General features: G+C 37.3%; 3 protein-coding genes across 5 annotated transcripts; 1 reads left to right on the forward strand and 2 right to left on the reverse strand.

Annotated features, from left to right (window-relative positions):
* Positions 1–626: 626 nt before the first annotated feature.
* emp1 (epithelial membrane protein 1) lies at positions 627–4,465 on the forward strand. Of its 2 annotated transcripts, none has more exons than XM_043241011.1 (5): positions 627–780; positions 2,288–2,406; positions 2,527–2,635; positions 2,946–3,086; positions 3,177–4,465. In XM_043241011.1, the coding sequence occupies exons 2-5, from the start codon at positions 2,329–2,331 to the stop codon at positions 3,380–3,382; spliced, it is 534 nt and encodes a 177-aa protein (XP_043096946.1). In that variant the 5' UTR covers positions 627–780; positions 2,288–2,328; the 3' UTR covers positions 3,383–4,465. The 2 variants fall into 2 exon arrangements, with proteins under 2 accessions (XP_043096946.1, XP_043096938.1); XM_043241003.1 differs by lacking the exon at positions 627–780 and adding an exon at positions 1,077–1,226.
* Positions 4,460–8,847, reverse strand: f8a (coagulation factor VIII associated). Of its 2 annotated transcripts, XM_043240972.1 has the most exons (12): positions 8,720–8,846; positions 8,357–8,403; positions 8,206–8,278; positions 7,958–8,117; positions 7,265–7,333; positions 7,020–7,140; positions 6,812–6,904; positions 6,500–6,564; positions 5,718–5,799; positions 5,579–5,625; positions 4,959–5,014; positions 4,460–4,858 (listed from the first exon to the last, which is right to left on the reverse strand). In XM_043240972.1, exons 1-12 carry the CDS (start codon positions 8,821–8,823, stop codon positions 4,777–4,779), a joined length of 999 nt encoding a protein of 332 aa, XP_043096907.1. In that variant the 5' UTR covers positions 8,824–8,846; the 3' UTR covers positions 4,460–4,776. The 2 variants fall into 2 exon arrangements, with proteins under 2 accessions (XP_043096907.1, XP_043096914.1); XM_043240979.1 differs by lacking the exon at positions 7,265–7,333 and having other exon boundaries at positions 8,720–8,847.
* A 131-nt stretch (positions 8,848–8,978) lies between these two features.
* On the reverse strand, positions 8,979–12,152 carry si:ch211-243a20.4 (NFAT activation molecule 1). The gene is made up of 6 exons (XM_043240991.1): positions 11,938–12,152; positions 11,485–11,766; positions 11,070–11,191; positions 9,677–9,784; positions 9,427–9,516; positions 8,979–9,122 (listed from the first exon to the last, which is right to left on the reverse strand). The coding sequence occupies exons 1-6, from the start codon at positions 11,999–12,001 to the stop codon at positions 9,072–9,074; spliced, it is 717 nt and encodes a 238-aa protein (XP_043096926.1). The 5' UTR covers positions 12,002–12,152; the 3' UTR covers positions 8,979–9,071.
* Positions 12,153–14,571: the final 2,419 nt, after the last annotated feature.

The raw sequence follows: 14,571 nt of genomic DNA on the forward strand, positions 1-14,571 counted from the left end.
TGCCAAATATTATATATATATATATGGAAACTAATTAATAAAATGTTTAAAAAAACAGCATTTATTTAAAATGTAAATCTTATCACCTTTACACATCCTTGCTGAATAAAGTTTTAATTTCTCTCGAAATAATAAAAAAATGTGTTAACCCCAAACTTTTTGAACTTAATAAGTAAATAAAATAGGCCTACAGTTAGCACAACCCTTTCCATCACTGATGATAAATCATCACATCAGAATAATTTGTGAAGGATCATGTGAAACTAAAGACGGGAGTAATGATGCTGAAAACTCAGCTTTGCATGACAGGAATAAATTAGATTTTACTGTACATTAATGTAGAAAAAATATATTTTACATTGTAATAATATTTCACAACGTTACCTTTTTATATTTTTGATGAAATAAACGGCCTTGATGAGAATAAGAAAAAACGCACTGATCCCAAACTTTTGACCAGGCCATTGGATTGAATCCGCGGTAGGTGTCGCTCCAAACCTACTCTAGATGACTCATCACCAACCTCCGCAAAGTACCTGCGCATCGTTTTCTGGCTCTGTGCTACTTTATCGTGATTGGACGGATGGGCTTTGACTGGCTCTGGGATCCCCCTATTGTCGGGTAGCCATGTGCTGCGTTTGGGCCGTTCAGCCACTTTTATGCCGCAGCTCTGAGTGCGACACCGGGCGAGAGGAGAGTCTGCTGCGCGTCTCCAGAAGAGCCGAGTGAAGGATGCTGCGGCATGCGGACACATCTCTGTATAGCGCACCAAAGCTTTAGGTAACAGAATGACGACGTCGCGAACTCTTGCACAGAATTACTGAGCACTCGTCAAAAGTCATTTACAGTGCGTTTAAGGAGCCGTCTAAACACGGGACAGTCCGGCATTTAAAAATAAAATGTTTTGGTGGCTGTTTTTTTTTTTTTTTTTTTTTTTTTTTTTTTGACATTGAGAGAAATCAACGTTTGTGTGTCTCTTACTGCACCTCGTGCATGAATTCCCAGCGAGCGACAATACAGTTCTAGGATTTGGCTGGATGTGGGGATACGTAAGGACTTAAAAGTAAGTCCTCGGGATGGGTGGGGTCCTCTATGCAGCAAAGAGCGCGTGAGGGGGGGGGCGAGGCGACGGACGAGGTGCGGGGAAGTGCGAATATCCTCGGATGGCGGGGCGTCAGATAGGCTACGAAAATCAAGAAATAAATTGAGCTTTAAATAACCCAAAGGTAACCTTTTATTATCTGTGTCGTCGCTGTGGAATTCTCGTGCCAGTGAGGCTGTAAAGTTAATCTTTATTTGTACAGTTAAGCGTCTTATAATCGACGTAAAAGAAAGACAGATCTATTTGAAAAGACAGATATATTTCAGACTGTAATAGGACGAAAATATATAGAATATAGAATGAAATGAAAGCTGTCTGGAAGAAAATGCATCCGAACGCGTGACGTGACACGAATTCCTTCTGTGTCGGACTTTAATTCGCGTTAGCTTCCTTTGTGTGTTTTTCTAATGTATGTGGTGTATGTTTGCTCGAATTTACCAATAAATAATATTGTGATCATAAATTGTCGATCGCACCAGGCGTTATTTTAAACGGGCGTCCAATTAATTTTATATGAAGGCATTGCAGAAGGTCTGCTCTGTACAGTATATATATATATATATATATATATATATATATATATATATATATATATATATATATATATATATATATATATGGGATTTAACGGAATATTTGTTTTTTTTAATTGTTTGTATGAGCAGCATGCATCAGCATTTTAAATGTCATGTCAGTTCATCTACTGTATCTGTGACTTAAAGAAACAGAAGCCTCTCGTCCTCCCTCGTGGCTCTGTAGTTTAACAGCTGTTTAAGGTTTGTGTATGTAATCTCAGAAGAAACAAAGCTGGTGTCTAAAAAGTAAGGTGACCCTATAGAAACGATGAATTGCTGTTTATTGCATAACATTTATGCAGATTTAATGTGGTGATGTCATAGGCCATGACTTGCATGCACACATGGCTTATGTATTACTAGCACACAATTAAAAAGAACTGTTGGAATAAAAAGCATAGTTTAATTTTGAATATTAAATGACATTAAATCCCCCTGTTCCTTCAATGTTTTGCTTGGGACATCTTTATTTACATGGCGACTTTTTTATCTTAAAACATGGATAATCTCAATAAGCCATCATTGGATGACTGCTGAATTGCATTTGACTTTTTTATGTATAGTGTTTCTTAAACACAACATGTTATGTCTTATAATATTTCCCTTACAGCAGGTGATCGTTCCACCCTGCTTCCCCCTCATCCTCTGAATATGTTCAAGGCCCTGGCAGGAATCTGTTTGCTTCACCTGACAACAATTTTCTTCCTTTTTTGGGCAACTATAGATGACGTAAGTTCATGTTCTTCATCACGCATTCGTGTTGTTATGTCTGCAGCATGCATTCAGACACAAATGGGGAAAAAAAGAATTTGAAGGCGGATGTATTGTTGTTTTTTTGTTTTTCCCCAGGCGTGGTGGTTCACAGAGAACCTTTACACAGACTTGTGGGGCAGATGGGTGATGGAGAACAATGATAATGTCTGGGTGTACACGGACATACCGACCTCATACAGGAAGGGTAAGAAAAAAACGTGCATTATTGGACATCTTTCTATGGTCACTATTCAACCACAGTGTATATGGACACTGTTCAAAATAAAGATTCCAGAAGCGGGTCTTCGGTTATGCCCCAGAAGAACCATTTTGAGTTTTGGGAAACAACCTTTCAGTGAACGGCTCGTACAAGAGCCATTTTTACTTAGTCTCAAGAACATTTTAAAACTCTAAATAACAATTTCTAAAATGAAACCGTTCCATGGATGTTAAAATGAAAAGACTGTGTACAGACTGGGACATTCGTGTGATGGCCCTTTATTTCATCTGTTTAGACTATCTGCAAGCGGTCCAGGCGTTTGCAGTCCTGTCCTGCCTGTTTGCTGTGTTCTCTCTGTGCATCTTCATATTCCAACTCTTTTCTCTGGGTAAAGGAAAGCGGTTCACCATTTCCGGAGTCGTGCAGCTCATCTCCTGTAAGTCGCGTTTGAGGTTAAATTGAAAGATACATCTGTGGATGCAGACATTTTTGTTGTACATTAATGCACTTGCCTTGGGATCCCTAGGTTTCTGCATCATGGTGGCTCTGTCGGTCTATACCGATCACTTTCACAGAAACGAGAAGAATGGCTGGTATGGCTGGTCCTACATCATGGCCTGGTTTGGATGGCTGCTGACCCTCTTCACTGGAATAATGTACATAATCTTGCGCAAACGAGGCGGATTAAACTTCAGACCTCGCTCTCAGTGCTTAATGTACAGCCTTAAATAGTTTTCTTCAACTTGAAAAATAACGAGTTGTCTCAAATATTACAGGCGTTGGCTGGAACTGCAGAAATGTGCGCAGCAAATCACAGCATCAGCGGTTCATTCAAACCGTTTCAAATCTGTCAGCGAGAAAGTGTTGATTCAGCGTTTGAGGAAAATTGGCTAGAAAAGTTTCTTTAACGAGAAGTGTTTTTTGCGTTATTGTTTAGAGTAATACTACAGCTCAGTTTGACGGGTCATCTTTCCTAGTTTCTCAAAGCACTGAGGGCAGTCAGAGGGTCTGAACACACTTTATTGCAGGGGTTGATGTGTAAAGATGGCGAGGATGCAGTACATATAAGAAAGGAATGTAAAAAATGTATTTATAACATGTATAAAGAGAAAGATAAGTTGTACATATAAAGTGCTTAAAGAAAAGTATATGTTATCAAAGAGTAGTTTTGAACATCACTTGCACTTTAAGAACTAGGCTTGTCTTAAACATGGCTTTGTTTCGTTTCAGTTGATCTTTTTATGTTGGCAGTAGCACAGGATAGTCTCAAATAAGGATCAAATCTTTGTGACCGCGATGCATATGGTGCTGTTCAAACTTGTGATCATTCACTTGATCTAGATACTACACAATCCTTTTGTAATTGCACTGTACAGACCCTCTGCCATTATATTTGCAATTTGTGTGTGGACAAAGGCTTTCCTGATTATGAAATGGGCCCTGCTGCTATGCCAGCCATTTTAATTAGCATGACGTTGATGAGGTCAGATGATCACCCTGTAAAATTCTAGAGCACAGAATGTTCCAAAAGAATTTATAAAAAGCTTTTGTTTTTTAATTGTCAAAATGTATAGTTTTATGGGAGAAATGATTCCACATCCTCTCGAGAAAACAGCTCTATATGGCCATCTGAGCGATTCAGTTGCCGCTAACTGTGTTTGGTTAAAATTTTAGCTGGTTCCAGACATATTTTTTATGTTGCAGTATGACCGTGAATGGAATGGATGTTATTTTTTCAATGCAAAGCCAAACCGTGTAAACCAGGGACGACATTCATTTTAGTATTCACACAAATAAAAACCTCGCCCATAAGAATCGCTTTTGTTATTTTATTATTTACAACATCAGTATTTTACAACTTTAAATAAGATTCAACATAATCATTTACCTTTTCGACGTAACATCTTACCGCTACATATATATATATATATATAAAATCAGAGAATGAAATGTACATTCAAATCAAATAGGAGACATGAAAAAATCTGTTATTAGATGATTTTCATGCGTGTATGTGCAGCCCTGCTGGGTTCAGTGACCTTCTACAGTCCTCATGCAAAATGCACCAGGCAATGGCATGGGAATGTTCCAATAAGATCTGTTCTGCGGGGGTGTATTGAACTGAATCATATGCCCTGACCAGAGGGTGTAATTCGCTCCTGAACCACTAAGTGGAGGAGATGATTCTGTTCTGCCGAAAGGAGAGGCCTGTTGTGAGAGGAGAGAAAGGTGACAGTTATCTAATTGCAAGGTTTCAATCTAATATAGATAAATGCGTAGTATGGGTCAGAAAATGCAGACGGCTCACCACAGTTCGATCTGGAGAGCCTTGAGAGATTCTGTGTCCTTTTCCTGACAGGCCATCTGTAAGCAGACCATTTAGACATCCAATGATAATCAGTTTTATAGCCTTTTAGACAACACTGTCAGGGACCACTACTGAAAATGCAACGTAAGAATTTTATTTAAATAATTTAAAGTTGAAATTATATTTAATTTGTTATGATATATTTTATTATTTTATCAAAAAATTAACTGATCAGAAATCGCTCTAATACGCTGATTTGCTGCTCAAGAAACATGTTACAGATCACTGTGCTGCTTAATATGTTTGTGGAAACCATCAGATTCTTTAATAAATAGAATGTTCAAACGAAAAGCATTTATTCGAAATTTTATATTTTGTAACATTACAAATGTGTTTTCTGTGACTGTGAATCAATTTAATGCAAGCTTGCTGAATTTAAGTAGAAATGAACAGAAATAAATCAAATCTTACACCACTTTTGATTTGTAAGATTTTCTTAGTAAAATACAATTCTTCTTTATTTTATGTCATAATCCAAAAAGTTGTTTCCAGATTATTTCCAGGATGAAGTTGGATTTTTAAAAGTGGTCTAATTTTACAAACAGATTTTAAATACTCACCACAACCGACTGCAAAAGGAGGAACACATTTTCTGGAAGGAAGTTTACTAAAGGACAGACAGTAGCAACAGTTTTTAAAGAACATCAACCAAATAAAACGCTGCGCCTGCCTTGTTCTCCATTAGCTTCAAAGTCTTACCCTGACTGTGCGAGTCGAAGGATTCCCAGGCGTATCGCTCTAGTGTCTGAGCATGCTCAGGTAACAGCTTTTGAGGGGGAGGCTAAAACAAACACACAAATATATGTGACCCTAAAGCACAAAACCAGTCTTAAGTCACTGGGGTATATTTGTAGCAACAGCCAAAAACACATTGTATGCATCAAAATGATACTTTTTTTTTCCATTTTATGCCAAAAATCATCATGTTTCGAAAATATAAATTTTGTCAATTTCCCACTGCACATATCAAAACTTAAACTTAAATGGCGATTTTCTCAGTATTTAGATTTTTTTTTTGCACCCTCAGATTCCAAATATTGAAATAGTTGTATCTCGGTCATATAATGTCCTATCTTAACCACCGTATATCAAGGGAAAGCTTATATATAAATCTTATGTTTTGTGGTCCATGGTCACATATAGTGTCATTTTTGGGCGTGGCAAACAAACACACTAACATAGGTCAGGTTTTCATTCCTGCAAACCCACAAAAGGTCAAAAAGGTGACATAGTTCAGAAATTACCCCTTGTAGCGGGGATTAGGGTCATCACCCCAGAATATATTTATTTTTTATTTTGTACTACAAATGGCAAACTTTGTGTAAGCTTAACTAACAATTAAGAACACTAGAGAGTCACATAAATGACATAGTTCGATCCAAGACGGCGAATCTTACCAAAATTAGTTTGCAGGTATGTAACATACTGTCCAAAATGTGAGCTTATTTGTAAACCTCACCGATATTAAATACAGACTTTACCTCAAGCAGCATAAGAAGCAAAACCCTGGAGATTTCACACTTTGCTATGATATCCATGAATGCACCTGGAATGAAAAAAAACAGATTTGTTGCATGAATCCAAAAAAATCTTCCACCATATGCTTCATTTCCTTATTAGCTGAAATGACTGTGGACAGCATGAAACCAGTCACAAGACATAATATGACTTCTGCTTATCATAAAGTGATTGCAGGGTCTGATCAGGAAATTTAGACCACTGAACCTCATGAGGATTCTTAGATCCCAAAACCGAGACGTGTATTGTCTTGTGGAAGTTGATTATATTCATACCGACAGGGGTGTTTGTGCCGGGTAGCTGTAGTCCTCTTTCCTGACACATGTGCTGCATCTCAGAGAGAACAGCAAGAGCACCATCGTAGTCACCTACCAATCAAACATCACATCACCACTCCGACATCCACAGAACTTCATCCGAAACTCAACACCAAAAATGAATCAGTGCTTTCTGGCAGGAAAGCGCTTCTATCTCTGAACTCACGGGTCAGTATTTTGCAGGAGGCCATTTCCCACAGTGACAACAGGGCCTCGATTGGCGTCTGAATCTGCAGTTCTGCGGCTCTCTGGAAATGAACTACCGCCTCCCCGGGTCTGTTCATCTCCTACACACAAATATATAAACAGGACCACAGAATGATTAAGCACCGTGGATCGGGGAGAAGATGCACTTTTAATTCATATATAAACAGAAAGCCGCTCCGTGTATTACAATGATTAATGTCTCACCTTCAGAGCATTGCCAAGCTCCAGTGAGAGACTGGCCGCCATAACAGGCTGATTCATCTCAATATAGACCTAAACAATATATAAGTACATATTTGCAGTATAACATCTAAAAAAAAAAAAAAAAAAAAACACAAAATCTGCATGTGATTGCAAGATTTTAGGCTTTTTCCTTCATTAGAACTATTGACTTCAAATAAAATTTTTAGCAGCGCTTCAACATGTGAAAGAGCAAAATTAGCTAAAACCATGTCGTTTTGGGATGAACAGTTACTTTAGAAAATCTGCTTGTAGTAGTTGTTTAACTACTTATGGTTATCTTCGTTTCTAACTCTAACAGCAATAATGAATAAAAGTGAAAAAGAAGTAATATTATGCTGTATGATTCTTTCAGGCCAGGGTTATTATTATTAACTAATACAAAAACCATGAAAAAACTGGAACTACATTTTTTTTTGAATTTTTTATATAAAAATTATATTTTTACTTTTTTTTTAATGTAATCTAGTCTATTAAAATAGCACTGTGTCTGCTAAGCAGAAAAATACATTTTAAACTGCAAATATAAAATTATAATATGCTTTCGATTCTACGTCAAGCATGAACTGAGCCCAACAATCTGCAAAATAACAGCCCGTGTTTTTATACACTTATCGGCTTGAAGTATCGGGTAAAATGTGCTTTTCCGACAAATACCTTTATAGCAAAACTATAGCAGTTCATTGCTGCCTGCATATTCTCATCGAAGCCGGGAGCCCTGAGCGCTCGGGTTTCCTGCTCCGAGGCCAGAAAGAGTCGGGCTGCATCAGTCAGAGCCAGGGCTTCTCCTGGAGCGTTGAACAGGGTCTGCTCACAGCTACGAAACACAGAAAAAACGTTTGCATGTGCTCTTTAGATCAGAAAATAGGATGAAGAATTATTAGTTATGAGAGATGCTGTGTTACCGGGCCATGGCGAGATTACAGAAGGCAGCATACTGAGGACAGTCCTGTTGCTTGAGCTCCTTGGCCAGCTGACCTGAGGAAGGATGTCATATAATGATAAACACAGACCAGCATCACCGCACAAGCATCACTCTTCTGACACATTACTCACCAAACTGTTCACTTGCTTCGGCGACATTAGGCTTCCGCAGAAAACGTCTGGAGAAGGGGAAAAAAACGGGCTACTAAATTGGTTTCATTTGACAGGCTTATTAATTAAGTTAAACGCCTGCAAGATGTTATCTCTTAACATTTCTTAACAAGATGTTAAATCTTAAATCTGGTATTGAGGTGAACCGCGTTTAGTAACGTTAGCTCTTGAAACGTAGTTAGCAACATGCTAGTAAGGGTTGCGTATTGCTGTTTACTATTTTTTGGTTATGCTCAGTATTGTAGACATCATTAAAGCCCTACCAAAGATAACAATGAAAACATTCTTGTATTAGTGATATTTGTAATGCTTTTTAGCTCTTACTTTTTCAGTTTATTTGACACCGCACGATAACGCGTCAGAAAATCCCCCTCGGCTGCCATTGTTGACACTTCAGGAGGAGGAGCAAACATACAGGAAGTTCTCATACGAGAATTCCCATTGGCTGCACTAAACTGAAGCTGCCTTGTGAGTGGTTTATACAGCTTAAGGGCGGGGCTTTCACGGGTTGCAGAAAACATAGCGCTTTTAATGCAAGACGAGAGGTTTAATATGTTTGGTGGGAAAAACCGACACATATTCATTTGTTTTGATCTTTCATTTATTTTCGGTCATACTGGGCCATAAAATATTAACTTATACAAAAAAAATCTTCATTTGACACGTATTCCTTCATTCACAGGTTTTCATACACAGAATCAAATACATCTTCTTGTGCGTTGCAGTCCTGAAACAGAAAAAAAGAGAAAATCACACAATAATCCTAAATCAGAACACCTTTAATTGCTTTATTTTTTACTGTTGCTTTCTGTTTAAATTGTGCATCAGTTTGTATGTATTACATATGTAAAATGTGCTTTCACTGCATGATTATGTTTATAAAACACAAAACATGTTATAATTATGCATTATGCATATTACATGTTTATATATGTAATACCTCCTACATATTAACATTTTACAAGCATATTGTTAGGTCTACATTATAGGTTATTCGAGAAATGCAATATTGCAGAATTTATTAAACAAACCTTTTCTGATTGGTTCTTCTTTGCGTTTTCTACATGAATTGAGTCTGAATGCAGAGTATCATAAATAGAGCCTGATCTGCATTGTAGAGTCTGTTGAAAAGGAGTATAAGAGTACAACAATTTATTTGACACATTTTTATTGAAACACGGTTGCCAGGTTACCAACAAATAGCAAACACAGAGACAAAAAAAGAGCAAATGACAGCTATGAAGTTGACAAGTACAAATGACAAGTATCTGTAAATCTCACTGTGTAGAATGATGCAGATGCAGCATCTTCATCCAAAATCACTTCATCACTCTCCCTTGGTGTCGTCACTGCAACATCATTATTGTCTTCTCTACGAGGAGGCTGTTTCTAAAAATAATGAAGCAAAACAGCATCACATGTGTTTTTCCGGACAGTACACTTGTGCCCTTTTTAGGTCATAACAGCACCATCTTGCAATCAATGCAATTCTTGACAGTCCATCCGGAGCACCACAAAGATGATCTTTTCTAAACTGACAACTTATGACCACATAGTCATAAGTCCATATCTACTGATCAGCCACAGCAGCATTAAAAACCATCTTCCTAGTATCATGTATTTCCCCCTACGCCTGCCAAACCTGTGACACCTGGTCAGTGGTCCATTTAAGAGGTAGCTTGGGTTAATGCAAGTCTGGGAGCCGCCGTAAAGCAAGAAGAAGAGTCACTCAGCGCTGTCGTGAACGCACTCAGGCCAGTTGGACATTGTCGATATTAATACTGTTTCTTGTGACTGTCAGATCATTTTGTGTCTTTACACGTCAATGTATTGCTACAAGCCACAGAGTTTAATTTGCCCCATTGACTTCCATTATATGACTTACAGACTGCAAGGGTTTGAGTTAAAGATCTTTGTTCGTGCTCTACTGAAGAAACAAAGTCAACTACATCTTAGATGGCCTGGGTAATCAGATAAACATCAAAATACATTTTTTTATTCAACTATCCCTTTTACATTTTTTAGCAGGGAGCATGTACCCAGCCATCCACCTGATGCAAAAGAAAAAGTGATTCTTCCGATCAGGCTATTGCTACATGGTCAAATTCTGATACTCATTTATCCATTGTAATTGCTTCCGGTGGTGGAGGCTACACAGCTCTAAACGCAGCAAACTGTGAGGCGCTGTGAGTTCTGACATCATTGCCAGCAATTTGAGCTAAGTAGCTCTTCTGTGATTAGACCAGACAGGCTAACCAGAGCATAGGTACTTCCTTCAGCCTGAGGCTTAGTAATTTAACTTTTGGTGTGAAAGGGCTTTTACAGTTGCCAAAAATATAACTGGGGAAGGAATGGATTATGAAATGCATTGCTCTACCTAAAAAGCCATGTCATTATTATTTACTTTTTTAAGTAATGAAGTGTCGTAATGCGTTACTTTCCCTAAACACTCGCAATCAAAGTTATTAACTTCACCTGTCAATAGTTTTAATGTTGTGGCTGATCAGTGTATAACCCCTCACTGTTAGATTGAGTCCTTTCAGATGTGCAGAAATCCATTGCCTTGACGTCTACAGCATGATCATCTGATTTGTGCATCGAAGAAAGCATACAGAATTCAATAACTACAACAGCTATAGATAGATTGAATTATTACAGTGCTCTAATGTGTCACCTTGTAGTTCTTTAATATGTAAAGTGACCCAGCTACAGTGAAGATGAGAAGGATTCCCGAGAATGCCATCATTGTGATGATGGCACTGTTTAACTCCTCAGGCGGCTCTTCATAACCTTTATCTGGAAAACACAGAATTGCGGAGTGAAGAAACAAGGGGGAAATAGAGAGAACGGAAGAGAGGAACATTGCCTTTAGATACAATTTTTGCATCACTGCTTTTCTTTCGCTGAAAGTGGCAGTTTCAGTCTAACATGTCACATGGCCAAACCCACATGACGTCTTTATTTTTCATTTATTTAAAGCATGTGTAATTAACCTTTATTTATCAGTCTATGTACTGACTTACAAGCCACAAACCTGAAATTACCAGTGAATTTCAATCATAGAATGGAAATAAAACGATCTGACTCACCTCTCACATGAACCACCCAATGCACCTCCTGTTTTGCATAACTAAAGTAGTAATTTCCAGAACTGGAGCTATTGTGCATGCTGATATTCACCTCCACCGTTTGTGTAGCTTGGTAAAACGTACTTTTAATATCTTTATTCCAAACACTCGTCTTGTTTTTATTGTAGCATATAAGCTTGCTAGTGGTGTAGTTTGCCGGGACTGAAACCGACAGATTGAAGTAAAGACTTTCCCCAGCTAGTGCCACTCTGGTTCTGTCCGGCATGGAGAGTTGAAGTTTGGCTGGAAGAACAGAGAAAAGAACGTGGTATTTTTGAACCGTCAGTGTTCTCCTGATATCTTCATAACGTGTGGATTCTAATTCAGCTTAGGAGGGTGTGGGTGAGAAATCCAGCAGTACAATAATAAAAATGAAATAAACCTGGTTACGACAAAAATGAAGCTCAACAATACCTAGAGTTTCCGGCAAGCAGCACAGAATTACGATCCAACACAGGACAGACTTGGCTGCATGCATCCTTGAACAAAATTTACATTTCCTTTCATTTGAAACAAATGGAGCCGCCTTTTCTTTTGCTCTGTTGTTTCATCAAAGCTCAGAAACAAAGTGGTAAACAACTGCTTTCTGTCCAAACCACGCAGGAAGTTAAGCCATATTACACAACAGAGGATATTCACGGGACCCTCACATGAGGTACAACCTCATGCAAGTCTCACAACCCACTTCCTCTCTCACACTACAGGCTCACTTCCTAAATCACTCTTGCTCTTTGGTTGGTATTGATAACAATCAATTTTAGATCGAAATTTAAACGGTTTTAAATAAGGTGTCAGCACTGAAATGTAGTGAACAAACCGGGGCCTTTAATACATATAAAATATAGTTATAACAATGTTTTTTATCTTATTTTAAAGCACTTTAAAAATCTAATTTATTCCTTTAATGCAAAGCTGAATTTTCAATAAACTTTTACTCCAGCATTAAGTGTCGATTTTTCCTTCAGAAATCGTTCTAATATGCTGATTTATTATTAGAATAATCAGTGTTGGAAACAGATGGGCTCTTAAAAAATGTGAAAATTCGGCTGACAGGGTTTGTGTTTGTTTTACAAAACAACCCCAGTTTATATGCATACGCTAGCATGCTAGTCCAAATTCAGTCGGCTAATAGGATTTAAAAGTAGTCTAATCTAACCGCCAGATGGCAGCAGAAGAGCGCACGACACTCCGTGATCGAGAAGCTGACTTACATCAAATAAAGAGGACTTCCAAATTCATCAAAAATGAATTACGTAATGATTACATCACTGTCACTGAAATAGGCTACACATAATTAGCGCCAGGGCAGATAAATCAAAAACATCAGAGCAGAACCTTTCTCCACTTTTTCCTTAGTTTTGTATGACATTAAATTAAACATTACTGTATATATAGAAACAATATCATATCTGATTTACGACAGATAATCAGGTAAAACGCGTTTAAGTGTTAGTGAAGACATAAAAAAAATATAAATAAATAAAATTAAAGTTAATAAATAAAATTCACATAAGAACAAAATACAGCCATTCATTTGGATTTCTCACATCTTAGATATTTGAAATAGTTGAATGTTCAAGCTACAGTAGTATGATAAAGATCATAAAGAGACTGAAGTAGGGAGATATACAGTGAGCGAGGTGAAGAGAAGAGCAAGGAATTCAGTTAGATGTGACAAATTGCCTTGTTTAATGAGAAACAGGTGCATGAGTGCCTTGTGACTTCTGAGCTGAAGTAAAGGAATACTCACATACTTTTATAAGCTTAGGCCAGGCAAAACTGACCTCACATACCATAAAATCAGACCAGGGTGAGAGAGAGAGCACATTGAGGCACAACAAATATAACATCTGGATACCAGGGTATAAAAATATTTCCGTCCCATAATCTCTTTCATCTTGTTTCTGCAGTCATAATGAGAGACAAAATCAACACATAGAGACATGATAGTAAAGGACTGCAATACAACCAAAGCATTCCAGACTGTTTTTCTCAGAAAGAAAAACTTTGCAGAAAAGTATAGTATATACCAGGTTCCTGGATATAAATGACCATAACATAGATTAAACATACAAACATAAGTTTATAAGTTTTTGTTAATTTTCCTTAAAAGTTTTTTTTCTATTGAACTGTTTGTACAAGATTTTAAAGATTATCTTGTATGAACAAAAAAAAAAAAAAAAAAAAAAAAAAATATATATATATATATATATATATATATATATATATATATATATATATATATATATATGTGTGTGTGTGTGTGTGTGTGTGTGTGTGTTAATGAACTGTATGATCTTCTTTTATTAAATACAAATATAGTCAGCTTTTCATCAAGGTAAGACATGAAAGTCTGGACATTGTTTTATCCAGGTTTAACTAGATTTAATTCAGACATTTATTGTCGTGGCTCACAAAAATCCCACTGTAACCATGGAAATAATACTGTCAGACGTGGAGACTGAATTATGAATGCAGTGTTTTTAATAAAGAGCATTCCCACTGAAAGCCACATGCAAGTGGATGCAGTTGTTGCTCAGAGATGTTAAGAGCATTTTAACAAAATAACAGAAATCATGTGAGACCTGATTTATGAGACTGACTGCTCTGCTAACCTGCTAGATTCTGTGTTTGTGCGTGCGTGTGTGTGTGCAGATGTGAGAAATGTTCTCAATCGTAACAGTGAAACAGGTCAAAAAACTGACTGATGAGGACATTTAAAGTGGTTATCACTTTTTGAAACGCTCATAATTTTTAAAAAGTTTAGAATGCTTCAAAATGTCAAGAGAATTTAGTAAGGCTTTGGTTTAAAGGTAGGGCATTATAATCGCATTATGAAAGCCATTATGTCTATAAAAGGTCATCACTATTTACTATATATGGTCTGTTTTGAGTGTGTGTCACTATAAGAGAAAAAGGGCAAATGAATGGAGGGATGAAAAATATTAAATAAATCTAAAGAAAAGGTGCACATCTGGAAAAGAGTGATAGTTTGGGAGGGAGGGAGGGAGAAGACGGAGCCCAACAGATGGAAAGAGGGGGAGAAAG

This window comes from Puntigrus tetrazona, chromosome 1 (assembly GCF_018831695.1).
Source record: "Puntigrus tetrazona isolate hp1 chromosome 1, ASM1883169v1, whole genome shotgun sequence".
Lineage (NCBI taxonomy): Eukaryota > Metazoa > Chordata > Actinopteri > Cypriniformes > Cyprinidae > Puntigrus > Puntigrus tetrazona.